The sequence below is a fragment of the Lissotriton helveticus genome, chromosome 1_2, assembly GCF_964261635.1.
Source record: "Lissotriton helveticus chromosome 1_2, aLisHel1.1, whole genome shotgun sequence".
Taxonomy (NCBI): domain Eukaryota; kingdom Metazoa; phylum Chordata; class Amphibia; order Caudata; family Salamandridae; genus Lissotriton; species Lissotriton helveticus.
This window is the reverse complement of record NC_136058.1, coordinates 3,970,619-3,993,603: the sequence shown is the minus strand read 5'-3', so window position 1 is coordinate 3,993,603 and position 22,985 is coordinate 3,970,619. Positions and strand designations below refer to the sequence as shown.

Here is a 22,985-nt window from a genome sequence, read left to right as displayed (position 1 = left end):
TTAAAAAATAAAAATAAAAATAAAAGAGTTTTTTTTCCGCTAGTATAGATGGCTTCGTAGAAATAATGAAATGCCTGCTGTTTAGCCGTGTTGGAGGTAGCCCACATTCCAGGTGGCATCTGAATCCCCAGGATTTGAACATGAGCCCATTGCTGCCAGAGCTTGCACGCCAAAAGAGTCCCCACTTTATTATTTCCCTCATAGTACAATGAGCAAAAGGAGAGCTCGCTCCACCTTGTTGGTGTGCTGTGTCCGCAGTTGACCCCGCAAGACGTCCAGCCAGCGTTTGGTGTGCTGAGACGGGGCGGCATGTTCCTGGCATTCCAGGTCTTTGATCTCCATGGCTAGACCCATCTCACCCAACCTGGCCTCTGTCACCTGGCGATTGCGTTTGAGATACTAGTAATCTTACTCCTAATGGTAGATTTGAATCCATCTCGATGTCTGGATGAGTGTTAATCTCAAAGTAGTTTGTTATCACAGTGTGGATTGCCTCAACATCCACAGGGTCTCGTAGAAGTTGTGGGGGAAGGTACCAGTCATGGAGGGATGATTCATGTCCCCCATTTTATTCCAAGTCAGTTCTACGTGTGTATTGTCAGAGATCAAAATGTCAGAGGTGAGGGAGGAATCGAGGTCTTGTAGTAAGGAATGAGTGAGGAAGAAGTTGTCAATACATGAATATGAATGGTGGACATGAAAAATCCCTAGTAATAAAGATGGTGGTATCTCCAAGCGTTTACCATTCCTAGAATGCTAATTCGCGCTTAGGGGCTGCCGACATAGCACCGGTTCCCTGGAAGGAGGGCGTGCTTCAATCTAGAGAGGGGTCCCAAACTAAGTTAAAGTCCCCTTCCAAGACTATATCTCCACCCTCCCGAGAGAGGTGTACTTTTGAGCAAGGACCTAACGAATGTATCTTGTGGCTGGTTTGGAGCATATGCATTCAGGAGTGTGAGGGGGGCAGACCACACTGTACAGTAAGCTTCAAAGAACAGCCCTCCCCGTTCCAGACCACCAGCAGGGTCTTAGAGCAAACAGAAGGCCTTTCAGAAAATTGCAACTCTGGCTATTTTGGAGGCTTAAGAGGCCCAGTAACGGAATGAATAGGTGAGATGTGCCATATGCTGGGTGTCCTGCTGGAGGTGGTGCGTCTCCTGCAAGAAAATAACGTCAGCATCCAGCTGGAGGAGAGACTGCTACACCTGTTTACTTTTATTGGGCATACTAGGCCCTCGCACTGGTGACTGTAGCCATTTGGGTGGATTAATAGTTAGGGCGGAGTGCCCCGCTCATGTAAGCAGATTGAGGGAAGTAGGGAAGTGGAAGGGAGAGGGTGAGCATGATAGCGCTGTGAGTGGTAGATTTTTCAGAGTCTGACCTCGTGGGGTGTTGTAAGTAGGTAGGTAGAAGCGGTAGGGCGGCGAGAAGCACCCCAATCCCAGCTGGCCTGGACGAGGGATGTGATGAGTTGGGGGGCAGGAGAGGGAGTATACCCCCAGGGTAGCATACAACCTAGATAGACAGAAGTGCAAATTAAGTAAAACAAATACATCAGGCCAACTGAGCCAAAACAGTTGATCCAGAGGTTAAGGGGGCTAGCACATGGCAATGCTGACCTACTAGAGGAAGTCACTCCCCAAGAGTATTGATTCAAGGGACAGGCTGACAGCAAGTGTAGGTTCAAAGGACATTGCACTCCAAAGGCCCATGATTGTCAGGGACTGCAATGCATCACAAAGTCATGCTGATGATGTTGGTGTCCAGGTCTACAGCCAAGGAGAGGTGATTTGAGGGCACTGCTCACCACCCAGCCAAAAGATGGATGGCGAGTAGTCTGTCCCCCAATCAATCAATCAAGAATTTGTAGAGCGCACTACTTACCAGTGAGAGTCTCAAGGCGCGGGGGGAAAAAGGGAGGTGGGGCGCTACTGGTCGAACAGCCAGGTCTTGAGTAGCCTCCTGAAGGTCAGCAGGTCTTGGGGCTGTCGTAGGTTCAGTGGGAGGGTGTTCCAGGTCTTGGTGGTGAGGTGAGAGAAGGATCTGCCGCCGGTGGTTGTTCTTCAGATGCGAGGGACAGTGGCGATGGCGAGGTCGGCGGAACAGAGCTGGCGGTTGGGGATGTAGAAGAAGAGCCGTCTGTTGAGGTAGGCTGGGCCGGTCTTGTGGAGTGCCTTGTGTGCGTGGATGAGGAACTTGATGAAAATCCTCTTGTTGACGGGGAGCCAGTGCAGGTTTCACAGGTGGGGGTAATGCAGCTTTGGCGTGGTACGTCGAGGATTAGGCATGCAAAGGCGTTTTGAATGCGTTGCAGTCGTTTGACGAGCTTGGCCAGGGCTCCCGCATAGAGGGCATTTCCATAGTCGAGTCTGCTACTGACGGGAGCCTGGGTGACTGTTCTTCTTGTATTTGTCGGGATCCACCTGTAGATCTTGCGGAGTATGAGGAGGGTGTTGAAGCAGGAGGAGGAGACTGCGTTGACTTGCTTGGTCATGGAGAGTGTTGAGTCGAGGATGACTCCCAGGTTGCGTGCGTGGTCGGTGGGTGTCGGAGCTGCTCCCAGTGCCGTAGACCACCAGGAGTCTTCCCAGGCTGAAGGGTTGGAGCCGTGGATGAGGACCTCCATCTTGTCAGTGTTCAGCTTCAGTCGGCTGATCTTCATCCAGTCGGCGATGACCTTCATTCCTTTGTGGATGTTGGATTTGGCGGTGACGGGGTCCTTAGTGAGGCAGAGGATCAGTTGAGTGTCGTCGGCATAGGAGATTATGTTGAGGTCATGCTGTCGGGCGACTTGTGCGAGCGGGGCCATGTAGATGTTGAACAGTGTCGGGCTGAGGGATGATCCCTGGGATATGCCGCAGATGATCTTGGAGGCTTCGGATCGGAATGGGGGGAGTCGGATGCTCTGGGTTCTGCCGGAGTGGAAGGAGGTGGTCTATTAAGGGCCTTGTCTCGGATCCTTGCATCGTGGAGGCGTGTGCGTAGTGTGCGGTGGCAAACAGTGTCGAAGGCGGCGGAGAGGTCCAGGAGGATGAGGGCTGCGGTCTCACCGATGTCCAGCAGGGTCCTGATGTCGTTGGTGGCGGCGATGAGGGCAGTCTCGGTGCTGTGGTTGCTGTGGAACCCTGACTGGGATGGGTCCAGGATGCTGTTTTCTTTGAGGTATCGGGTTAGCTGTCTGTTCACGATCTTCTCGATGACCTTGCCTGGGAATGAAAGCAGGGAGATGGCCGGAAGTTCTTGAGGTCTCTCGGGTCCGCCTTGTTTTTTTTTTAGTAGGACGTTGATCTCGGCGTGTTTCCAGTTCTCTGGGAAGGTTGCGGTCTCGAAGGAGAGATTGATGACATTGCGCAGATGGGGTGTGATGGAGCTGCTAGCTTTGTTGAAGATGTGGTGCGGGAGTAGGTCTGACGGGGAGCCGGAGTGGATTGTGCTCATGGTCTTGATGGTGTCATCTATGTTCACATTGGCCCAGGCAGGCAGGGGGTCGTGGTCGATGGTGTGCGGGTTGTCTGGAGTGTCAATGTCTGTTGGGGCTGTCTGGGCGTTGAAGCTGTCATGGATGTCAGCGATCTTGCGGTGGAGGAAGGTGACGAGGGAGTTGCACAGGGCTTGCGACGGCGGGATGTCGTTGGTGTTGGAGCTGGGGTTGGAGGGATGTACGACATTACAATGCATGCTTTTACCACGCATGCTTTTACATCGCGGTTTTTACAACGCATACCATTACAACGCATAGCGCTTTGGGGTGCTGGATAGTGAATAGTTTAATTTACTATTCCAACTCCAGTCCCCGTGGACACTAGGGAAGGTTATTGGATAGTAAATTAACCTATTCCCTATCCTAGAGCGCCCCCCAGCGCAATGCGTTGTAATGGTATGCGTTGTAAAAGCTGCGATGTAAAAGCATTGCGTGGTAAAAGTTGCGTTGTAAGTGATGTTTCCCGGGTTGGAGAGTTCCTTTACAATGTTGAAGAGCTCCTTGCTGTTGAGTGTGTTGTTGTTGAGGCGGTCTTTGAAGGAGGTCCTCTTGGTAGACCTGATGAGGTGATGGTGTTTGCGGATGGCGTCTTTGTGGGCTGCAAGGCTGTTCGGTGTGTTTTCATTGTGCTGTTTCTTCTCTAGTTTCTGTCATGTTCGCTTGGAGGCTATGAGTTCTGGGGTGAACCAGCTAGCTCTCTTGCTGGTGTATCTGTGGGTGGGTTTCTTCAGCGGAGCGAGGGTGTTGGCACAGTCGTTGATCCAGTGTCTGAGGTTGCAGGCGGCGGCGTTGATGTTGGAGGTGTTAGTGAGTGGGCTGAGAGCGAGGTTTGCGTGTAGTTGGTCTTCCGTGGCCCCCAAGGCCCCTAGGCTGCAGAGAAGGCCAGCTTTCAGCAAAGGTCTAAGCCAGCCAAGGGCGTGTGATGCAGCGTGTCACAGGAGGCCACCGGGTGCCCTCCCCCTTGTGGAGGAGTTGGGGAGGGCATGGCAGATCATACTGAGTCTGCTGTCGGGGTGTATGGAAGGTGCCTCCAGATTCGGCAGGTGCTGGATAATGTCCTTCTTGGCTTCACAAGACTTGAGGTCTCTGCTTGGTTTAGAGGCGTTTCAGGTCAGCACTGTAGACCACAAAGGGCACTGGGTCTGCCAGACAGGCGTGCTGGGTGCGCTTGGACTAAACCCCCTTCCGGAGGCTGACTGGATGTTCAGAAGGCATTGAGCTTTTTTAGCAATCGGAGGATTCTACGCTTGTCCTCTCACTCAAAGAAGATAGCAAAAGGGTGGCACTGCTGGAAGCGGACATTGAGTTCCCAAAGCTTGTTAGTGATGGGGCGGGATTCCCTGCGGCACCGCAGAGTGGAAGGTGCAAGATCCCGGAACAGTTGAATTGTATGCCCCTAGTACACCAGATCTGCCTTTTTTTAGTGAAACCTGCAGGATTGCCTCATTTTCGACATAGAAGTGTACTCATGCGAGGAAGTCAGGAGAGGAGTCAGGATATCCCGGCATTCCCTTATGCACGCCGTTCAACATGGGGTGGAGGCATCCGGGTCTCCCGAATGGTGTAGAGCAGATCCGCTATGAAGGACATGATATCGGGGCCCTCCCTACCCTTTGGAATGCCCCTGATGTGAATATTGTTCCTTCGGCTTGGATTTTCGATGTCTTTGGATGAGTGTTAATCTCAAAGTCGATGTCTTTGAGCTTCAGCTGGACGTCAATTATATGGTCTTCCAAGGTTCCCAACCTGCGCCAGAGGGCTTCCAGCTCTTCTGTCCGAGAGCCCAACGCTTGTTCCATGCTGTTGACTCTCTCGCCAAGACCATCAATATCGCTTTTGATTTCGTGACTGCAAGATTTTAATTCTGTTTTGTGGGAGCAGGTTTCAGCTCGTAGTTTGTTACCCATGTAGGCTTGGGTGAGGGGAGCTGAAGAGGTGGTTGCTGGGGAGGGGCTCAGCATTTGTTGTGAAGGAATCCATGTTCGATAGGTTCACTTTTTGCCACAGGAAGAAGACAGAGATGTCTTTAGCCGTGGTGCCAGATGTAGTTCTGGTAGATCTGCTTCGGGTCATGACAGGATGCTCGCAGCAAGTAGGGGGGTCTCTTGCACATCTGTCCAGAGGCTCAGGCTTCAGTGCTGCCAGACGGTGGGCAGCCAGGGACATGGGTGATGCAAAGACCAGGATGCAGATGTCAACGGACGGCAAGGCAAAGACCAAGGGACAGTAGCACTCAAAGCCCCATTCCCAACTAGCTCAGCAGAACCGAGGTAGTCTGAGGCTTCTCACAGATGATGTCACGGGTCTCAAGCATTGGGGGTGCCACACACCCCAACTTGGAAGAGCAGCAAGATGTGAGTGGCAAGTGTGACTCCCCCTCCGGAGATCGGGACTCAGTAGCTGCCTAAAGGCCCCACTGAGCAGTCCTCTAATTGGCGGCAGGGTTGATATACAACGGGCCCAGAGGGGAGCATGGGCTGCAGCGTGGGCACCCCAAGAAGGTCCAGGTCAGTCACCTCACTCAAGCGCAGGCCACTCAAGTGCTCCGGCAGGAAGGGCACAACAATAACTCTAGGCTGCCACGTGGGGGTTGTCTTTGTTATGGTCGCGGGGTGAAGGCCCAGTCACAGGGCCCTTCTAGGTGGATCTCAGCCCGTGGGATATCAGGGCAGTCTGCGCACTCTGAGTAAGTGTCTCTCAATCGGAGGGCAGCTCAGTGTGCTCCAGTCGCCATGCCTTCTTTCGGCACCAGCCTCTCGTCCCCGCCAGTTCCAGTGCATAGATTCAGGCATCCTGCATGGCACAGCTCAGGGCCTCTATAGCACACGCTTTGCTTCCTGTGTGTACTGAGAGAAGGAGGGCAGCAGCACAATTTCAGGTTCCTGGGCTCTCCAGGGCCCAACGGGTTTCCCTCCTTGGCAACACAGCCTACAGCAGGCCAAACTAATGCCGCCTCACTAGTGACCCCTGCATTTGGCCTCGCCAACAATTACAGGACCACCTGGGGCGGAGTTCAAGAATGTTAGGCAGCCACAGGGGTCACTGACCACTAGGCATGCCACACAGAGAAGGAGGATGTCGTTAGGTGGTGCTAGTTTGGTAAAGTCCTTGTCGCTAGTGTGTCGGCTGGTCCGCTCCAATGCCGATGACTCTCTAGTTTCCTGCCCACTCCCTTCATGTCAAGCGGTGGCCAGGAGATGTCAGGTCTTACAGCTCCCACCTCCCCGGCAACAGCACCCCTACCAGGTGCCGGACTCTGCAGGTATTAGACTCCAAGGGCCCGAGCCTCCAGGATCTCGAGGCCCAGACAAAATTGGCGATGGTGACATCTCTGCCCGTGGCACGGGGCTGGCACACAGCTCGCAGCCCAGAAAAGGGTCCCCACAGACAATTAGGCCCGCCTAGGCCACAAGGATGATCAGGCCACCAGTCTACTTTTAGAGAGGCAAAATTGCAGCGCCAAAGTGGTAGATTGTGGCGAGAAAGACCTCAGGGGTCCGAAGCTCCGAAGAGATGCGTCTTACGCCATCTTGAGTCAGGCCAAACCCCGTTAGCATCTTTTTTAAGGCCTCTGTGCTAAATTCTAAAAAGATGGTTGTTTATTAGGGAGATCACAAGAACTATAAAAGGAATGACAGAGGTGATTAGTGTTGTGAGCTAACCAAATAAAAATAAATTAAAGGTCTGAGGATTCAAAATTAAGTAACATTTCCAGCCAAATAGATAGGGCCATTGCCTGTCACCTAATTTCTAGATGTAATGAAAGAACTCTGCAAAACAAGTATCAGGTGATCATCTTGGGAGGTTCCATGCGAATTCTTAGCAAGGGAACAATTTGCTGGTCCCCCACAATGCCTTTTCTTCATCTACATTATAATCAGGTTACTAAACTCACAGAACAGGATGAAAGTACTGCATTATTTGACTAGACAAATCCTATTGTTTTATTATATTTTGCCAGCGTACATAATTAAAGGGAAAAGGCAACAGTCTTGAAAAGTCTAGTTGCTGTGGATTATGACTGGTATTCACCTTGCCATCCCACCGTAGAATTACCAATACCTGACGGCATCAGAAATGCGGAAGTAATCACAGACTCACATTCGCTACCTGTGTGATGTTGCTGTAATGATTCTGCTGCAGTTATTTCAGGATAAACTCTTGCATCTTTTTCATTGCTTCAAAAATTATGTCTCACTCATAATAGTCTCTAAACATAAGGTAGACAACTTACCTGTAGACAGAGGCCTGATGGTCTTTCTTCTCTTCGCTGAGTAGTTGTGGCTTTTGTGCCGCCTGTACATTTTCTAAAATGTTTCTTGTAGACACTTGCACCCAGTCATCCAACCACTCTTGGGAGTAGTGATCGGGGACTGCTGGAAAACTCCCTAAAAGAAATATAGTAACCTATATCTTTATGTGGCTCTTCACTAGATTTGGACATAATGAATCTCTTGCTATGAACGAATCCAAATTACACAAAACACTCCTAGGGTTTTACTTACTTTTGTCTTCCGTTAAATTAAGTTTCAAAGTAGTGTGTTCTGAGTTGGAGGAAGTGCAAGATTTGGTACTTGGTGGATCCCATAACTCTACGAATTGTAAATGCCTAGACAAATACAAATACAAGAACACATGTTATCACCCATATTTCTACTTTTATCTTAATTTTATAAGCAGTTAAGGCATATTGAAAACTGCTGCTCACACATATTTACTAAATTGTTTAACTTACTGAATAGTTTTATGGCTCTTCTGAGTTATATTTGTGTACCACGTTCTCAGCACTCACACTAAATCTCAATGTCTAGATCAGTTAAACCACTCGTCCGCCACATTAGACCTTGGTGGAAAGATAGATGAGGTACTGAACTGAGGAAGTGGGGATATGGAAAGAGGATAAGGCAGTATAATATTAATAGTGCTACACACCTGCAGCCAACTCCAATGAACCTATTATTATCCCATGAAACCAAGTGGAGGATAAGTAAATCCAAAAATGATGAATCAATTATGACGATGACATTGTACGATGGGGGTACAGCTCGTACACCCATCGTACATGTGGTACGGCTCGTACACCCATCGTACATGGGGTACGGCTCGTACACCGATCATACAATGGGGGTACGGCTCGTACACCGATCGTAGAATGGGGGTACAGCTCGTACACCCCATGATCGCAGGGGTACGGTGCATACCCCTGCGATCATGGGGGGTACGGACCGTACGGTGTGTATGTGTTTGTGTGCTTTTCTGTACGACTCGCCCTTACCTGACATGGACCGTACGAATCGCGTCCTCATAACCCGGTCCGATCGTACTCGTCGGGTCGTACGGCATGTGTACGAGTCGTATGGTTCACGGTTTCAGCCTTGCAATACGTACGGATTGTGACAATTCGGACGGATTCACGGAATACGGATCGTACTTCGCGACTCAGACGGATGGGTATGATTCGTACGGAGAGGGCTCCGGGATACAAATCGTACGGACGTTTTTTTTCCCGAATCGGAATCGACCCCTAAATGTACGGGAAGGGTTTTTGGCTTCCCTGATCTAGAGCTGTATCTGAGCCCTTTGTAATGCATCAGTTGTCTGAGTGGCCAACACCCTCAGCAGGATGCTTTTAAATGATGGGGCAGTTTTACCCCTAATTAAAGAATAGCCCCACTCTATGGAATGATTTTCTTTCATAAAGCAGCTACTAGAGCAAACGGGTCAATCCTTTGCGTTTGGAAACCAGCGTGGGAACATTGAATAACAAAGGGTTCTCTTTTCAGAGGAATCAAGATATTAAGATTAAATGTATTTTTTAGTGTACTCATATGCAATTTTACAGAGCACAGATTAGACCCAGATTGTTGAAATGGAGTTTAAAACGGGAATAGTTTAAATCCATAAATTCTATTATATGTATTTGGTTAAGATGCAAACAAACACGAAAGACAAATTTGTGATTATAATTTGCTAAATGTGGGATGAAATTGAAAGGTGCGGGCTTCCAGACATATACTCTGCCCATTCTGTTGTCCTGGAGTTGCTGCACAGGATCACTTGCCACCTATGTTGTCATGGATGAGGAAATACAGGTATGGGTCCCATAGACTTGTATCCTAGGCATCATCGCAGTATTGTGGCAGCTCTTTGATCAAATTGTTTATATAGCAAAATATTCCAATCTTCATTGTTGATCAGGGGTTTTGGACAACAAATGAAGATAAGAGATGTTGATGGAATATAGTTCACTTTTCAAGAGGCCAATCAGTTATTCTGAGGCAGGGATCTCTACTTTAAGAGACCAGGTTACACAGGCGGGTGGCCAGTTTTTCATCCAACATCCATTTGGCTAAGATTTTGAGTGCCCAGAAAAAACTCAACACAGGTTAGCAGTTTAGAATGTTTTCACAGCCAAAGGCAGACATGATGGTCTCCAGGGAAAGCACTCTGCCAATCCTCCAACCAGGCCCCAACGATGGCTGTGTCAAGAGGGATGGACAGCGAGGAGAGGTGAACCCATCAGTATCATTGACCCGCTCCTATCTCCCGCCCGGTTCTAAACAGTACATAAGGAGTATAACATTTCCCAAAGATGGTCAAAGGAAGAACCCCCAGCACCCCAGGCAAATCCTCATCCTCTGACCCTGGCTCCACACTGCCTCCACAGGGGTGACAGTTGAGCCCCTCGTACGCCGCCATCCACAAGGGAGTGACATTAGGGGGCCAGGACTGGCAGGTGAATCTCACTGGCAGGCAGAAGGCAGGTAAAGTGGCCTGGATGGTTACTAAGAGGCCTCCACTGGGTGAACCATGGCGCCGCAAGTTCCCTCCTGGCACCCCACCAAATGGGTCTCAAAGCATAGGTATGCAGGCACCTATCGGAAGTCTCCGCTGTCTCCTTCAGCCAACTGGTTTGGGTGGTGGGAGCGCTTCAATTCCACTCCACATCTCCATGAGTCAACCCCGCTACCATCAACAAGGCAACTTTATAGAGATCCAGTATTAACTGTGGCTTCTGATTAGCTAAGCTAGTTCAGCAAAGGGGCTCAGGTGTTTCCTTACCACTCTCAAGAAAACGTATACCTTGTGTAGTAATTATGGGATGCATTTGCAGCTGTTGGGTGATGCTCTTGCCTCGTCAGGGCTAGTAGGAAATCGAATGGATTCAAACGATTTAACTCCTTCATCTTTGTATATGGAAGTGTGGTTTCTATATTCAACATTACCAGCTTGCCTCCCTACCTGAGCAGACGTAGATTTAGACCACTTCATATACATTTGGTTGTAGGACATGGATTTGAGTTTTTAAAAACAGGATTGTTAGAGATTCTTGCCCTTATTTTCAACTAGAATAGATCTTAGCACGTCAGACATTAGTCTTCCATATGTGTGATTTAAACCCATTTATTCACATTTGTTTACAGGAAGTAGGTTTGTGTTTTTCAGAACAGGATAGGGTGAAATTCTGACCCGTATTGTCAACTTGGTATTAGATGTTAACAGTAGATTTCCATCTGTTGCACAAGTAGGCTAATTTTGAACAAGACTTGGTGACTTAGGGCCTGATTACGAGCTTGGCGGATGGGATATTCTGTTCCTTGGGATATAATGGAATTGTAATACCTCGGACGAGGTACTCATCACATTTATGACGGAGTAACCCTGTCCACCAAGATTGTAATAAGGCCCTTAATGTGTTGCCATGCCAGGACGGAGTGTCAGCTGGCTGACTTAAGATGGCTATAGGAAAGGCAATTTGCGGATCTGATCTTTGTAATTGCTGTAGCATATAGCTGGCCAGAATAAAAGGTTAACTTTGTTGATTTCCTGCTTCTTAGTTGTGCAAAGACAGACAGTTTGCTAGCCTGTTGCAGAAATGTCAGGGGTCTGAAAGGCCCAGAAATGGAATGTTTACAGTTTCTAGCTACAAGGCTTAATTACGATTGTACTACTGAATATCGACCCCCCCACCCCCAGAATATCATGGTACAAGAATATCGAGGGCATAATATTGAGCAAAAAATATCAAACAGTAAGTGCATATTGACAAATACAGATTAACTATTCCTAACTATACATTTACGCACTTAGAAGTTATATGAACTCCAGCTGTGGAGGCGCACCCCTGCTGGGACTGTGATGGCGGATCTGGGGCCCTTTGAATTGGAGCCCACCAGGGCATCGGATTGCGGATTTGACCTACCTTGCATTCTGTGTGCCTCCACAACTTATCACGTTTGCCGTTACATTATGGATTGTTAATATTGGCGATACATGAGGGACTACATATCCCATGCTGCATTACGAACTATCAGTTGCTCACCTGAGCTGAATTGCAAAATCTGTTGGGTATTTAGAGAGAGTCCCTGCAATCGATTTCTTCATGTGTCGTCAGTCCATGAACAAGGATATGAAATATCTGAAACGCGTTGGGCAAATAATAAAAAAATGGAAGGTTCACGCAGAGTCTGGCTGGTCGCATGGTTATTTTAATCTGATGTGAGTGCGCCTTGTCTTGGACAAAGGTGGAAAGGAATATATATATATATATATATATATATATATATATATATATATATATATATATATATATATATATTTATATATATATTCACTGAAAAAACCATAGGTTATAGACCATATATAGTTAGGAATTAGCATTTACAAAACCTTGAAAATTCACTGAAAAAACCATAGGTTATAGACCATATATAGTTAGGAATTAGCATTTAAAAAACCTTATTTTACTCACACAAAACCATTGAAATTCCATATATAGTTAGTTGCACTAACTATATATCGCGCACCCGCAATCCACTGCTGATGATGTCACATATTACATCATTCATGACATGGTCAGTGACATCACTGATGACATCACTGATGACATCTCACTTGACATCAATGATCACATCACTGATGATATCATTCATGTGATAATACAATGCATCTCCTCACACTCTAATATAACCTCCGTTACACCCAGTGTTAAATAGAGAGTATCATTTTTGAAACCATTGACACACCAATACTAGTTACTACATACGCACTCACTGATTCCTATGTCTACACACACATTCACTCATACAATCATTCATACATACAATCACTCATCTTTACAACACTATCATATGCACTCATACACCTATACAGACACTCACACTCTGCCACTCATCCATGGAGTTACTCACACACCTAGTCAGTCCTGAAAAGAATCAATCACACTTCCATTTTCTCATCTATACAGTTAAACACAGAACACCTTACATTTTTGAAACATATACTAACACATAGTTACTCTCTTATAGAATCACTGATACAAGTACACATTGATCTGCACAGAGTCACACACCTCCCAGCCAGCCATACACACACTCAGTCTCCCATACAAATACTTGTGCAACCAATCAATAACCCATATAGCTACTTATATAGCTACTGATCAACACATGCAGCAGCTTGCACAACAACAGACATACTGATGCACACTTTTAGACAGTTTAGTCACTAACCCGTGCATTCAGTAAGACGCATTTAATCACTCACTCATACAGTCAATCACGCACCTACTAAAACCTTCATTCAGACACTTATACATCCACTCATTCTTCAATATGTAAAACATATTTAAACTTTACAGAAACACATAATCACTGGATGTTGTCATCAGTGATGTCATCAGTGATGTCACTGACCATGTCATGAATGATGTAATATGTGACATCATCAGCAGTGGATTGCGGGTGCGCGATATATAGTTAGTGCAACTAACTATATATGGAATTTCAATGGTTTTGTGTGAGTAAAATAAGGTTTTTTAAATGCTAATTCCTAACTATATATGGTCTATAACCTATGGTTTTTTCAGTGAATTTTCAAGGTTTTGTAAATGCTAATTCCTAACTATATATGGTCTATAACCTATGGTTTTTTCAGTGAATTTCATTGGTTTTTTAACAGCTAATATCTGTAGCTGTAAAATGTATTCTTCTTTAAATCCAAAAATATATTTTATATGTTTATTAATAACTTTTTTTTTAAATATTTTTTTTTCTTCGTTCCCGCTTCGCGAATCGGGAAGCTTCCCGTTAGCTGACCTTGATGCCGCGAAATAGACCGCGAGCCGGTAAACGTTTCTTTACCGCAAGTGCCGCGTTAGAAAACAACATCGTGACGCCTCCCGTCCGCATGACGTTCCACGTTGTCGCGTGATACGTCATATGACGTGCTACGTTAGCGAACTGGTACGCGAAGCGAGTGCCAAAGCGCAGGTTTCTGGAAGCAAACCGGGAGGCCCTGCAAAGCGCTTAACGTAAACACAGCAAGTCATGTGACTTGGTAATAACACTTTTCATTGGTTCATTTCACTTTTGGTTTCCTAATGATGTAAGACTAGGTCATATAATCTAAAATGAACACTTTTGATTGGTTGAGAACTCTTGTTTTTCCCAAATGATGAAAATCCCTCCTTCTTTCCTCACTCTGACTTTCATCATTGTGAGAGAAAGACCCTTTGTGATCACTGAGCAATGGCTTCTTTAGTAGCTTCAGCTGGTGCTTCCCCACCACCTCCACCACATCCAAGGAAGAGTGGACCACCTGCTCAAGTTGTAATTCAACAAGAAGAAGAAGAAGAGGAACAGGAGGACGAGCACGAAGAGAGGCAGTTTTTGCCTGAGCAGCCCAAGACGTCTCACCGGAAAGAAAACTTCATTTGGCAATTTTTTAAAATTCCCAAAGGTCAGAAAAAAGTAAATGCAAGATACGTTACTTGCCTTATATGTCAAGATAGACTGTCCAGAGGGACCGACAAAAAATACAGTTTCGGAAACTACACAATGCATCGCCATATGACTAGGTGGCATCCTAACAACTACAGTGCTGCACAGTTTCGGAACGACCTAGATAATCTCCCTATTATGGCCAGAAGATCTGTTGTACCGGAAGTAACGGGACCAGAGGGCAGGGAGATGGTGCCAAATATACAAATGAGATTTGGTGAAGTAAAACACACCTGCGTATTTTGCGATGGATTCATTTCCTACGGAGAAAGAAGCATCACTCTGATCAACAGAGCTATTGACTATCATATGCAAGTTTGTCCGAAACGCCCAAAATAATAAATACTTCTTTTTTTTGTTTTGTTGCTCCTGTTGAGCCCTTTACAATGAATCGTTTTCATTGCCCCCTCCAAGAAAAACCCAAAAAAATATAAAACTGTTCCGAAAAATTCAAAAACATTAAAAAAATGTTCAGAAAAATAAAAAAAAAAGTTCTTTTCAGAACTACCTCCCCGTTATTAAAAAATTGGTACAATATTTGGAACTGTGCCAACCTCTATTTCTCTTAGTTCGCTTCCTAGTTCGCTCGCTGGTACGCGAACTGGAAGCGAACCAAAAACAGTAAGTATAAGGGAAGGAAACACACACTTATGTTAAAAGAAAGACAGCTATAGGGGAGTAAACTAGAGATACTATTACCCATAATCCACTACTGATGATGTCACATATTACATCATTCATGACATGCTCAGTGACATCATCAGCAGAGGATTGCGGGTTTTTTGGCAACATGCCTTATCCACGGTTTAATAACGCTGCCTTTTGCTTTATATAAGTTTTCAAATTGTATGAAATATATACCAATAGGTCTTTATGAACCTTTAGGTAGTGCTTTTGTTCATGAGGTCTGGTCGCTTCCATACACATACAGATGTTTCAAAGATGATCAAGAAGTTTATCTGAATGGAGAGGAATGCACTGAGACGCCAGATCATTCACTAATGTGTAGGCACATACAGTTACACGATTCATGCAACAAACACCGACCAAATATGGCTTGCGTGTTGCAAGGCACGCCAGTTCCTGCTATCATCCCCACGTTCAAGTTGTTGGAAAATGGTAGTTATTTGATGCTCAATAATGAAGATTGTTCTGAGTTAATTAAAAGTATTCCTTTTATCGTAACAGTAAGTGAACGGGTTATTTGCTGCAGAAATGTTCTATTTCCTCCCACACATGAACATAGGGAGTTTTCAATCTGGCCACAAATACCAACCTTGGGACACGTTTCAACGGCATGACAAGAATAAGAGCTCTTTTGTCTCAGAGAGAGGTGGCCTTGAGTTCGGCCCGTGAAACTTTCGTACTTCACATAGCGAACACCCGTACACAGGTTTGCCTTTCAATTTCAGCAACATGTTTCCGACTATCTTTAACGCATCCTCCACAAAATCCCTGGCACACTTTTTTAAAGTTGTTACCAGTGGTCTCGTGACTTCATTTGAGAAAATCTTTGGAGTCATCCCTGCTCCCTTTCATTCCATTTTCTCCACTCTGGTTCGTGGATTGCATTTTTACTTGCATTACCAGCGGACGCTCTTGTGCTTTTTTACATTTTTAAATATGGATGTCCCTCCTATGCAACCTCCGACCCTGCAGCTGCTGACACTGTTCCGCAATCGCATGCTAGAATATTATGGCACAATGCCGTTGGCGATATTAAGCACGGCATATGGATTATCTTTTCGGTTCTCCTACTTCACCTGTGTCCAGCCTGTATTTCACTGCCTGACCTGTGATTTCGATTGGGCCATTGATTTGTGTCTCTGCGGACCGGTTTCTCCTGACGTCGACTTTAATCAGCTGATGACTCCTATCATTACTCACGAGTTGATTTGTCCTGGCGAAAGGATTATGGCTGTGGCATTGATGCATGGACTACTTGGTCCCTGGAATTTACTGGCGGCAGCACAGTCTTTCTTGGAACACAGCTTTCTTGAAAACCCACCGAGCTGTCCTCTGATGGTGATAGAGGATCCGGTGCTGGGAGAGCACGTATGTTCTTTTCCGCTTTTAAATTGGATGGCTGAACTGTTTTCGGATGAAGACGGTGACTTCCTGTTGGAGGCTGTTGCAGCTTATTTTGCATACACAGTTATGTCATAGACCTTTTTCATGTTTCATATGCTGAGTACTAGAATTTCATTGACAATTCATTGACTTAATTGTCAAGTTTTTATTATTTACCTTGCCTATTGGCTTAAGACTCGATAAAGTACTTGGCTGTTTTATTTTTCTTTAGCATTGAATTTTCCTAGTTTTTAATGCTTTACCTTGCGGACCGTCCACATATAAACTTGCAATCTGCTCTCATGAGATGGCACTTCTATTATCTTATTCAGTTCGTTTCCGGATCATGAGGAGGTGTCATCTAGGTCCTGGATATCTTTACACCGTGTTAAGTTAGCATGGGCTCATTACCGGTTTAAACGCCATTTTTCCTTTTTTGCAACTTCTGCACACGACATTTAGTTGTTGCTTTAGCTTTCCACCTAGTAGTTCATCGTGGTTTACATGAGAATAATATGTTATTGGTCTACTATCTGCTTTACTTGTTAAACTATATCTGTACAGCGAGTGCTAAAGTTTCAAGAACAACACGATACAGAATTGTTATGAGGTCTGATCTCCACGACTTCATACTCATAACATAAGTGCAACTTCTGCCAATTCTGGGCATGAGGCGGGTTTTATATTGCTTTGCCGAACACACATACACAACAGTTGATGCGGTTCACATGAAGAGAGAGCTGGTGTATGCTGATGTGATTCCTTCAAATCTAAGACACTAAAGTATGGGCACGCCCTAAACCAACACAAAGAGACCTTCTTAGCAAATAATATAATATGTGTATTAGGGAGGGTGAGATATAAGCAGCCGCGGGCCGTGGAGGGAGTTACGGTGAGGCAGGGAGGCGGGGAGGGGGAGAAGCAGGGTGGAGCCCTCTCTACCTTGCCCCTCCCCCTCCCCGCCTCCCTGCCCCACCGTAACTCCCTCCACGGCCCGCGGCTGCTTATAAGTGTTGCTAACTCTTATTCATTTACAGCATGTTAACATACTGTCACCATTCGCTTTTTATGTACTAGTAACTATGCTGGTAATTTTGCTACTGATAATATGTGTACTTGTATTCTCCACCCTGCTTCTCCCCCTCCCCGCCTCCCTGCCTCACCGTAACTCCCTCCACGGCCCGCGGCTGCTTATAAGTGTTGCTAACTCTTATTCATTTACAGCATGTTAACATACTATCACCATTCACTTTTTATGTACTAGTAACTATGCTGGTAATTTTGCTACTGATAATATGTGTACTTTTATTATCTAAGGTACTACGCCTGAGAAGACGGCATTAGTAAATAAACATTTCAAATACACATGTGTTCTTCTTAACTCCATGTTCTGGTTTCTAAGAAATATATAACGACCGACTGTTCATGAGTTCCACGTATCCTGAGGTACTATAAGTTCATATTCTGGATTGTCTAAACATTGAGAGTTTGTTATATCCAATGTGACACTGTACCTAGCTTGCTAAATAGTTTTTGATTACTAACGTGAGTTTTGGGACACCCTAATTCGCCGAGGTTCCAATCCTCTGTCCACAGTTCTGTGTGAGAACAGAAACCCTGCGACAGGGGCACCCCCGACCCTTGCTGGACCTTCATCACACTTGCGATACAACTCCAGCAATGCGCCACCTTTACGGCACAGATACATCACGCATCTGTGCTGTTTTTGCCCCGTGATGCGCCGCATTGTAAATGCAGCACACCATAGGTGACGGAACAGCGGCACAGAATGACTAACACATCCCTGGTGATGCGCCAGTCATCATAAATCTATCCCTATGCTTCTTATCTTGTTAGAGATGAACCGCCATATGTATCATCAAAGTTATTTGCATTTCCTAAATAGCGAACTTTAAGGAATAAATAGCGATTCTTTACCATTCCTAGTTTGCGATGAGCTATTTGCTAATTAGCCGAATGTAGCCCAATGAAGCCCAATGTAGCCCAATGTAGCCCAAAGATGGCCGCCAGACACACAAAAAAACAAATGTAGCCCAAATATCAGCCAGATGTAGCCCAACTATAGCCCAGTGACAGAATGACCAATCAGCTTCGCAAACCTCCGTTACGCGAAGCGGAGCGCTGTTACAGATATATATCTTTTTTTGAACGTTAATTTCTCAAAATCCACTGGAGCACATATATTGAGACCTAGCAAAGGCACATCGGGCTACCAGTCCCTAATATTTTGCCAAGTTTCGTGCAAATCCATTCAGCCGTTCAATTATTATTTTTATTATTTTTTTTTGCCCCGCGGGGCCCTTTTAAAACCTCCACATCAAACCTAGGGGGTCAGCGAGGATCTACTATGCCCCCTTATAGTTATTTCCCCCTTTGTTTTGACCTCCTCTTGTCTCTCGATCCTACCGAGAGACAAGATGGCGGCCGCTACGGACTGTTTGGAATGTTGACAGACGCCGGAGAACCAATCAGCTTCGCTTCACAAAGCTCCGTTGCGCGAAAAGTCCGCGAACCAGAGCGCTAACCGGTCCGCTGTTACAGATATATATCTTTTTTAAAACGTTAATTTCTCAAAATCCACTGGAGCACATATATTGAGACCTACAAAAGGCACATCGGGCTACCAGTCCCTACAATTTTGCCAAGTTTCGTGCAAATCCATTCAGCCGTTCGGGCTAAAAGTGAGGCCAACCGCCCTATGGAAAACTCAATGTTAAAAACACGTTTTGGGACCCCCCTTTTTTCTCGGCCCCCACTGGACGAACCCCCCCCAAATTTTCAAGGGCTGCTCAGAAACAAAATGTGCCATTTTCCTGAAAATTTCAGCCAATTCCGTCCACAAACGCCAAAGTTATTAGACATAGAATTTTCAAAAAACCCATAGAGAAAAAATCCTAACTATATATACCTACTGGCGACCGCCAGTAGGTAATATATATGTGTGTGTGTGTGTGTGTGTGTGTGTGTGTGTGAAGTTAGTTATAGAAAATCTAGACTGACATACCTGTGGGTATTTATTTTCATATTTTGTCTCGAGTGGTAGCGGTGGTTCGAGGGGCCCAGGGAGAGCCATGGCGATGTTGGTAGCACTCGGGGAACTCTGCGCCACCCACCAGCAAAGCCCCAGCAAACCCGTGTGGATTTCGTCTACACCCTCCAAACCACCGACCCAGATGCATCGGATTATTGCATGCTGGGAGTTGGAGTCCCGGCATCTACCGCGGCAGGCCACAGGTGTGAACAATGAGCAAGGGGGAGGTGGTCTGCGGGACTACTTATTAAATGCTGGTATGGAACTATTTTGGCGAGGATCACTGCACAATATGGGGCATCGAGGAAGGCCTTGAGCCGAAATGCATTTGCCAGAAATATTGTTCGTGCTGCCAAATAAATCGTGGTTTTATCCTGGATTCCCCCTCTGGCCTCTGTTCCTTCTGCTTGTGTGGGGGGAAAGTATCGTTATATATATATATATATATATATATATATATATATATATATATTTTACCTACTGGCGGTCGCCAGTAGGTATATATAGTTAGGATTTTTTCCCTATGGGATTTTTGAAAATTCTATGTCTAATAACTTTGGCGTTTGTGGACGGAATTGGCGGAAATTTTCAGGAAAATTGAACATTTTGTTTCTGAGCAGCCCCTGGAAATTTGGGGGGGTTCGTCAAGGGGTGGCCGAGAAAAAAGGGGGGTCCCAAAACGTGTTTTTCCCATGTTAATTTCCATAGGGCGGTTGGCCTCACTTTTAGGCCGAACGGCTGAATGGATTTGCACGAAACTTGGCAAAATTGTAGGGACTGTTAGCCCGATGTGCCTTTGCTAGGTCTCAATATATGTGCTCCAGTGGATTTTGAGAAATTAACGTTCAAAAAAAGATATATATCTGTAAGCGCGCTCCAGGCAGCGCTTCGGTTCGCGTACCTGACGCGTAACGGAACTTCGCGTAGCGAAGCTGATTGGCTCTCCGGTGTCTGTCAACATTCTAAACAGTCCGGAGCGGCCGCCATCTTGTCTCTCGGTAGGATCGAGAGACAAGAGGAGGCCAAAACAAAGGGGGAAATGACCATAAGGGGGCATAGTAGATCCTCCCTGACCCCCTAGGTTTGATGTGGAGGCTTTAAAAGGGCCCCGCAGTGCAAAAAAAAAAAAAATGTTTTTGTTTTTTTACGTGGGGAGCGCCCGGTCCGCGAACCGGGAAGCATTCTGGGGAGCGTACTATAAGGAAAAAAGAATGATAGACTTTTCAAATACTGTATGTTAATTGATTGTTGGTTTTGTTGATTATTTTTTAATTTCTTTATTTTTTAAGCAATTATTTATTATTGTGATTGTGTTTCAAAATGTAATAACATTTCTAACATTTCACTGTCTGAAATGTCGTCATTTTCATTGAACATAGCTTGTAATCTCTGAGTGTGTAAAATGTCCTCATTTTGAAGGAGGTCATCTACTGCTTGCACACATTGCAGTAGTTCTTGGTCCCAAGTTTCATCCATAAATTCTATATAATTTGGATCAATTAATTCTTGGCTGCTCTCTTGCAGGACAATTTGAAATGAAACTTTCTGTTCGCTTTCCATGTTGCCTGAAATTTGGATTAAAAAAATATATATTAGTAGAGATAGGGCACTGTTGGGATTAATTTTAGATAGGCAGTTTTTATCAGTGAATTTATCTTTGGGCAGTGTATAGTATCAGAGTGGAAGTAGGAATATAAAAAAGTGTATGTGATTTAACGTAAGTAAATTCATAATTATACAAGAGAAACCTAACTCTATCCATAACTATAACAGAGAAGTCTATCTAAATCTATAACTACTACAGAGGGATAGTATATAACTATCAGAAAAAGTTTACCATATTAACTGATAGTGCACAATATACTTCAGTTTTTAAAATAACAACTTACCTTTACAAAGAAGTTGAAGTGATTAGTGAAAATCCAATTGAAATGTACACCAGGAAGTAGTAGTCAAAATGGCTGTGTTTCCTTCTCTTCCTTTATATATATTCAGGTATATAACCAATCAAATGTCAGGTAAAAAAAGTAGAAAATGAAAGTAACATTTTCATTGGTTGTCAATTCCAACACTTCAGATGTGTTTTGTGAAGTAATTTACCTCACGGTATTTAGAGAGGTCTACAGGCTAAATGGCTAAATGGAATTTCAATCAAATTTGTGAAAATGATAGGGATTGGTATGTAGTATGAGCTAATCTATATTTGGTGAAAGTGTCTCCAGTCGTTTTTCTGTAAATTACTTTCCCACCTTTTTTGATGGAGCGCTTCCCGGGGAGCGCCCCGGTACGCGAACTGGCGAGCGCCCCGGTACGCGAACCTGAAGCGTTACGGGAGTCCACCATTTTGTGTTTCGGTCGAATTAAGATACAAGATGGAGGGCAACTAATGTTCAGAATGGGTAGAAGGGGGCACGGTAGACTTATCTTGACCCCCTAGGTTTTCTGAGGGTGGCTGAGGAGGCCCATATGTGCAGGAAAAAAAACAGGTTTTTTTTAAATTTCGCGAGGTTAGCTTCCGGTCCGCGTACCGGGTAGCGCCCCGGGGAGCGTACTTTGTTGAAAATTAGTGAAAAAAGTTAGAGTAAAATAATAATTGTGAGTGATCAGATGTAGGGTAGCTCTGAGAAGAGCTTTTGGGTTTATGGTACATTTAGGTACTTATAAGTAGGTACCAATGCACAGTCTTAAATTCAGAATGAAAATTCTGTTGCCCTCATCTGAGAAGTGAACTCCATCTCCTCTGTAGATATCTTGCATGTAGTAACGCAAGTTATTGTTGTACACGGAGCCCATTCCATGGTCTCTCATGTAAGCTGAAACAGATTTGTTTACATGCTTCCTCGACTTCTCAATTTGTGGACAAAATTGGTTCGACCACCTCCATTTCTGTCTTTGGCATATATTTGAATATACCAAGGCAGTCTGAGGAAAAAGTGCCATTAATTGCTCAAAGGTGTCCTTTAAAAGCATTTCCAGACCTACCCCAGTCAAAGTGCCCAAGTCATTACCTCCACAGTGCACAATTAACAGGTCAGGTTTTGGCAAATGCATAAAGGTTTTCACCAATGGTATCAATTGGTGACATTTTAATCCTCTGTGGCCAAACCACTTAATTTCCACATCTTGTAAATTGAGGTTAGGTAAATTTCTGTTATCAGCATACCTCTGAGCCCAGTAGATGTAACTATGTCCAACAATCCAGACAGAAAACATGGTGAGAGAAGGTTCTGCTGCAGTCAGATGAAGTGTGGCAATGAAATGGCAGTTGAAAAAATAAGAGTTTAAAATGAAAAAAACTGTGGAGTTTCTGTGTTAATGAAGCAGTAACAGTGATTGGTGGATTTTGATTGCTGAAAACAGAAAGTTAGGGTGCATGGATGAGTTCTTTGAAAGATGTATTTTGAATGGTCAAGAAAAAATCATTAAATGAAAGATTGCACTGGATATGCAGGTGCACTGAGAGTTCAGAGTTCAATTGAAACATTGTTGTGTGAACTTGCAAACACCAGAGGTCTTCCAAGAGGTGGTTGCTATGCAAAAAAGGCAGAGAGGGCAGAGGGGGGAAGGGTTTTGATTTGAAAAAAGTGAGGGAAGAGTTTTG

The 22,985-nt window shown here is 45.1% G+C and overlaps 1 protein-coding gene across 1 annotated transcript in view; it reads right to left on the bottom strand.

Moving 5' to 3' along the window:
• Positions 1-22,985, bottom strand: part of AKNAD1 (AKNA domain containing 1) — a 443,510-nt gene that overhangs the window by 200,869 nt on the left and 219,656 nt on the right. The window contains exons 11-12 of the mRNA XM_078673402.1: positions 7,987-8,090; positions 7,716-7,869 (exon numbers count right to left, since the gene is read on the bottom strand). Of these exons, the coding sequence (XP_078529528.1) occupies positions 7,716-7,869; positions 7,987-8,090 (258 nt within the window). The remainder of the gene's footprint in view (positions 1-7,715; positions 7,870-7,986; positions 8,091-22,985) is intronic.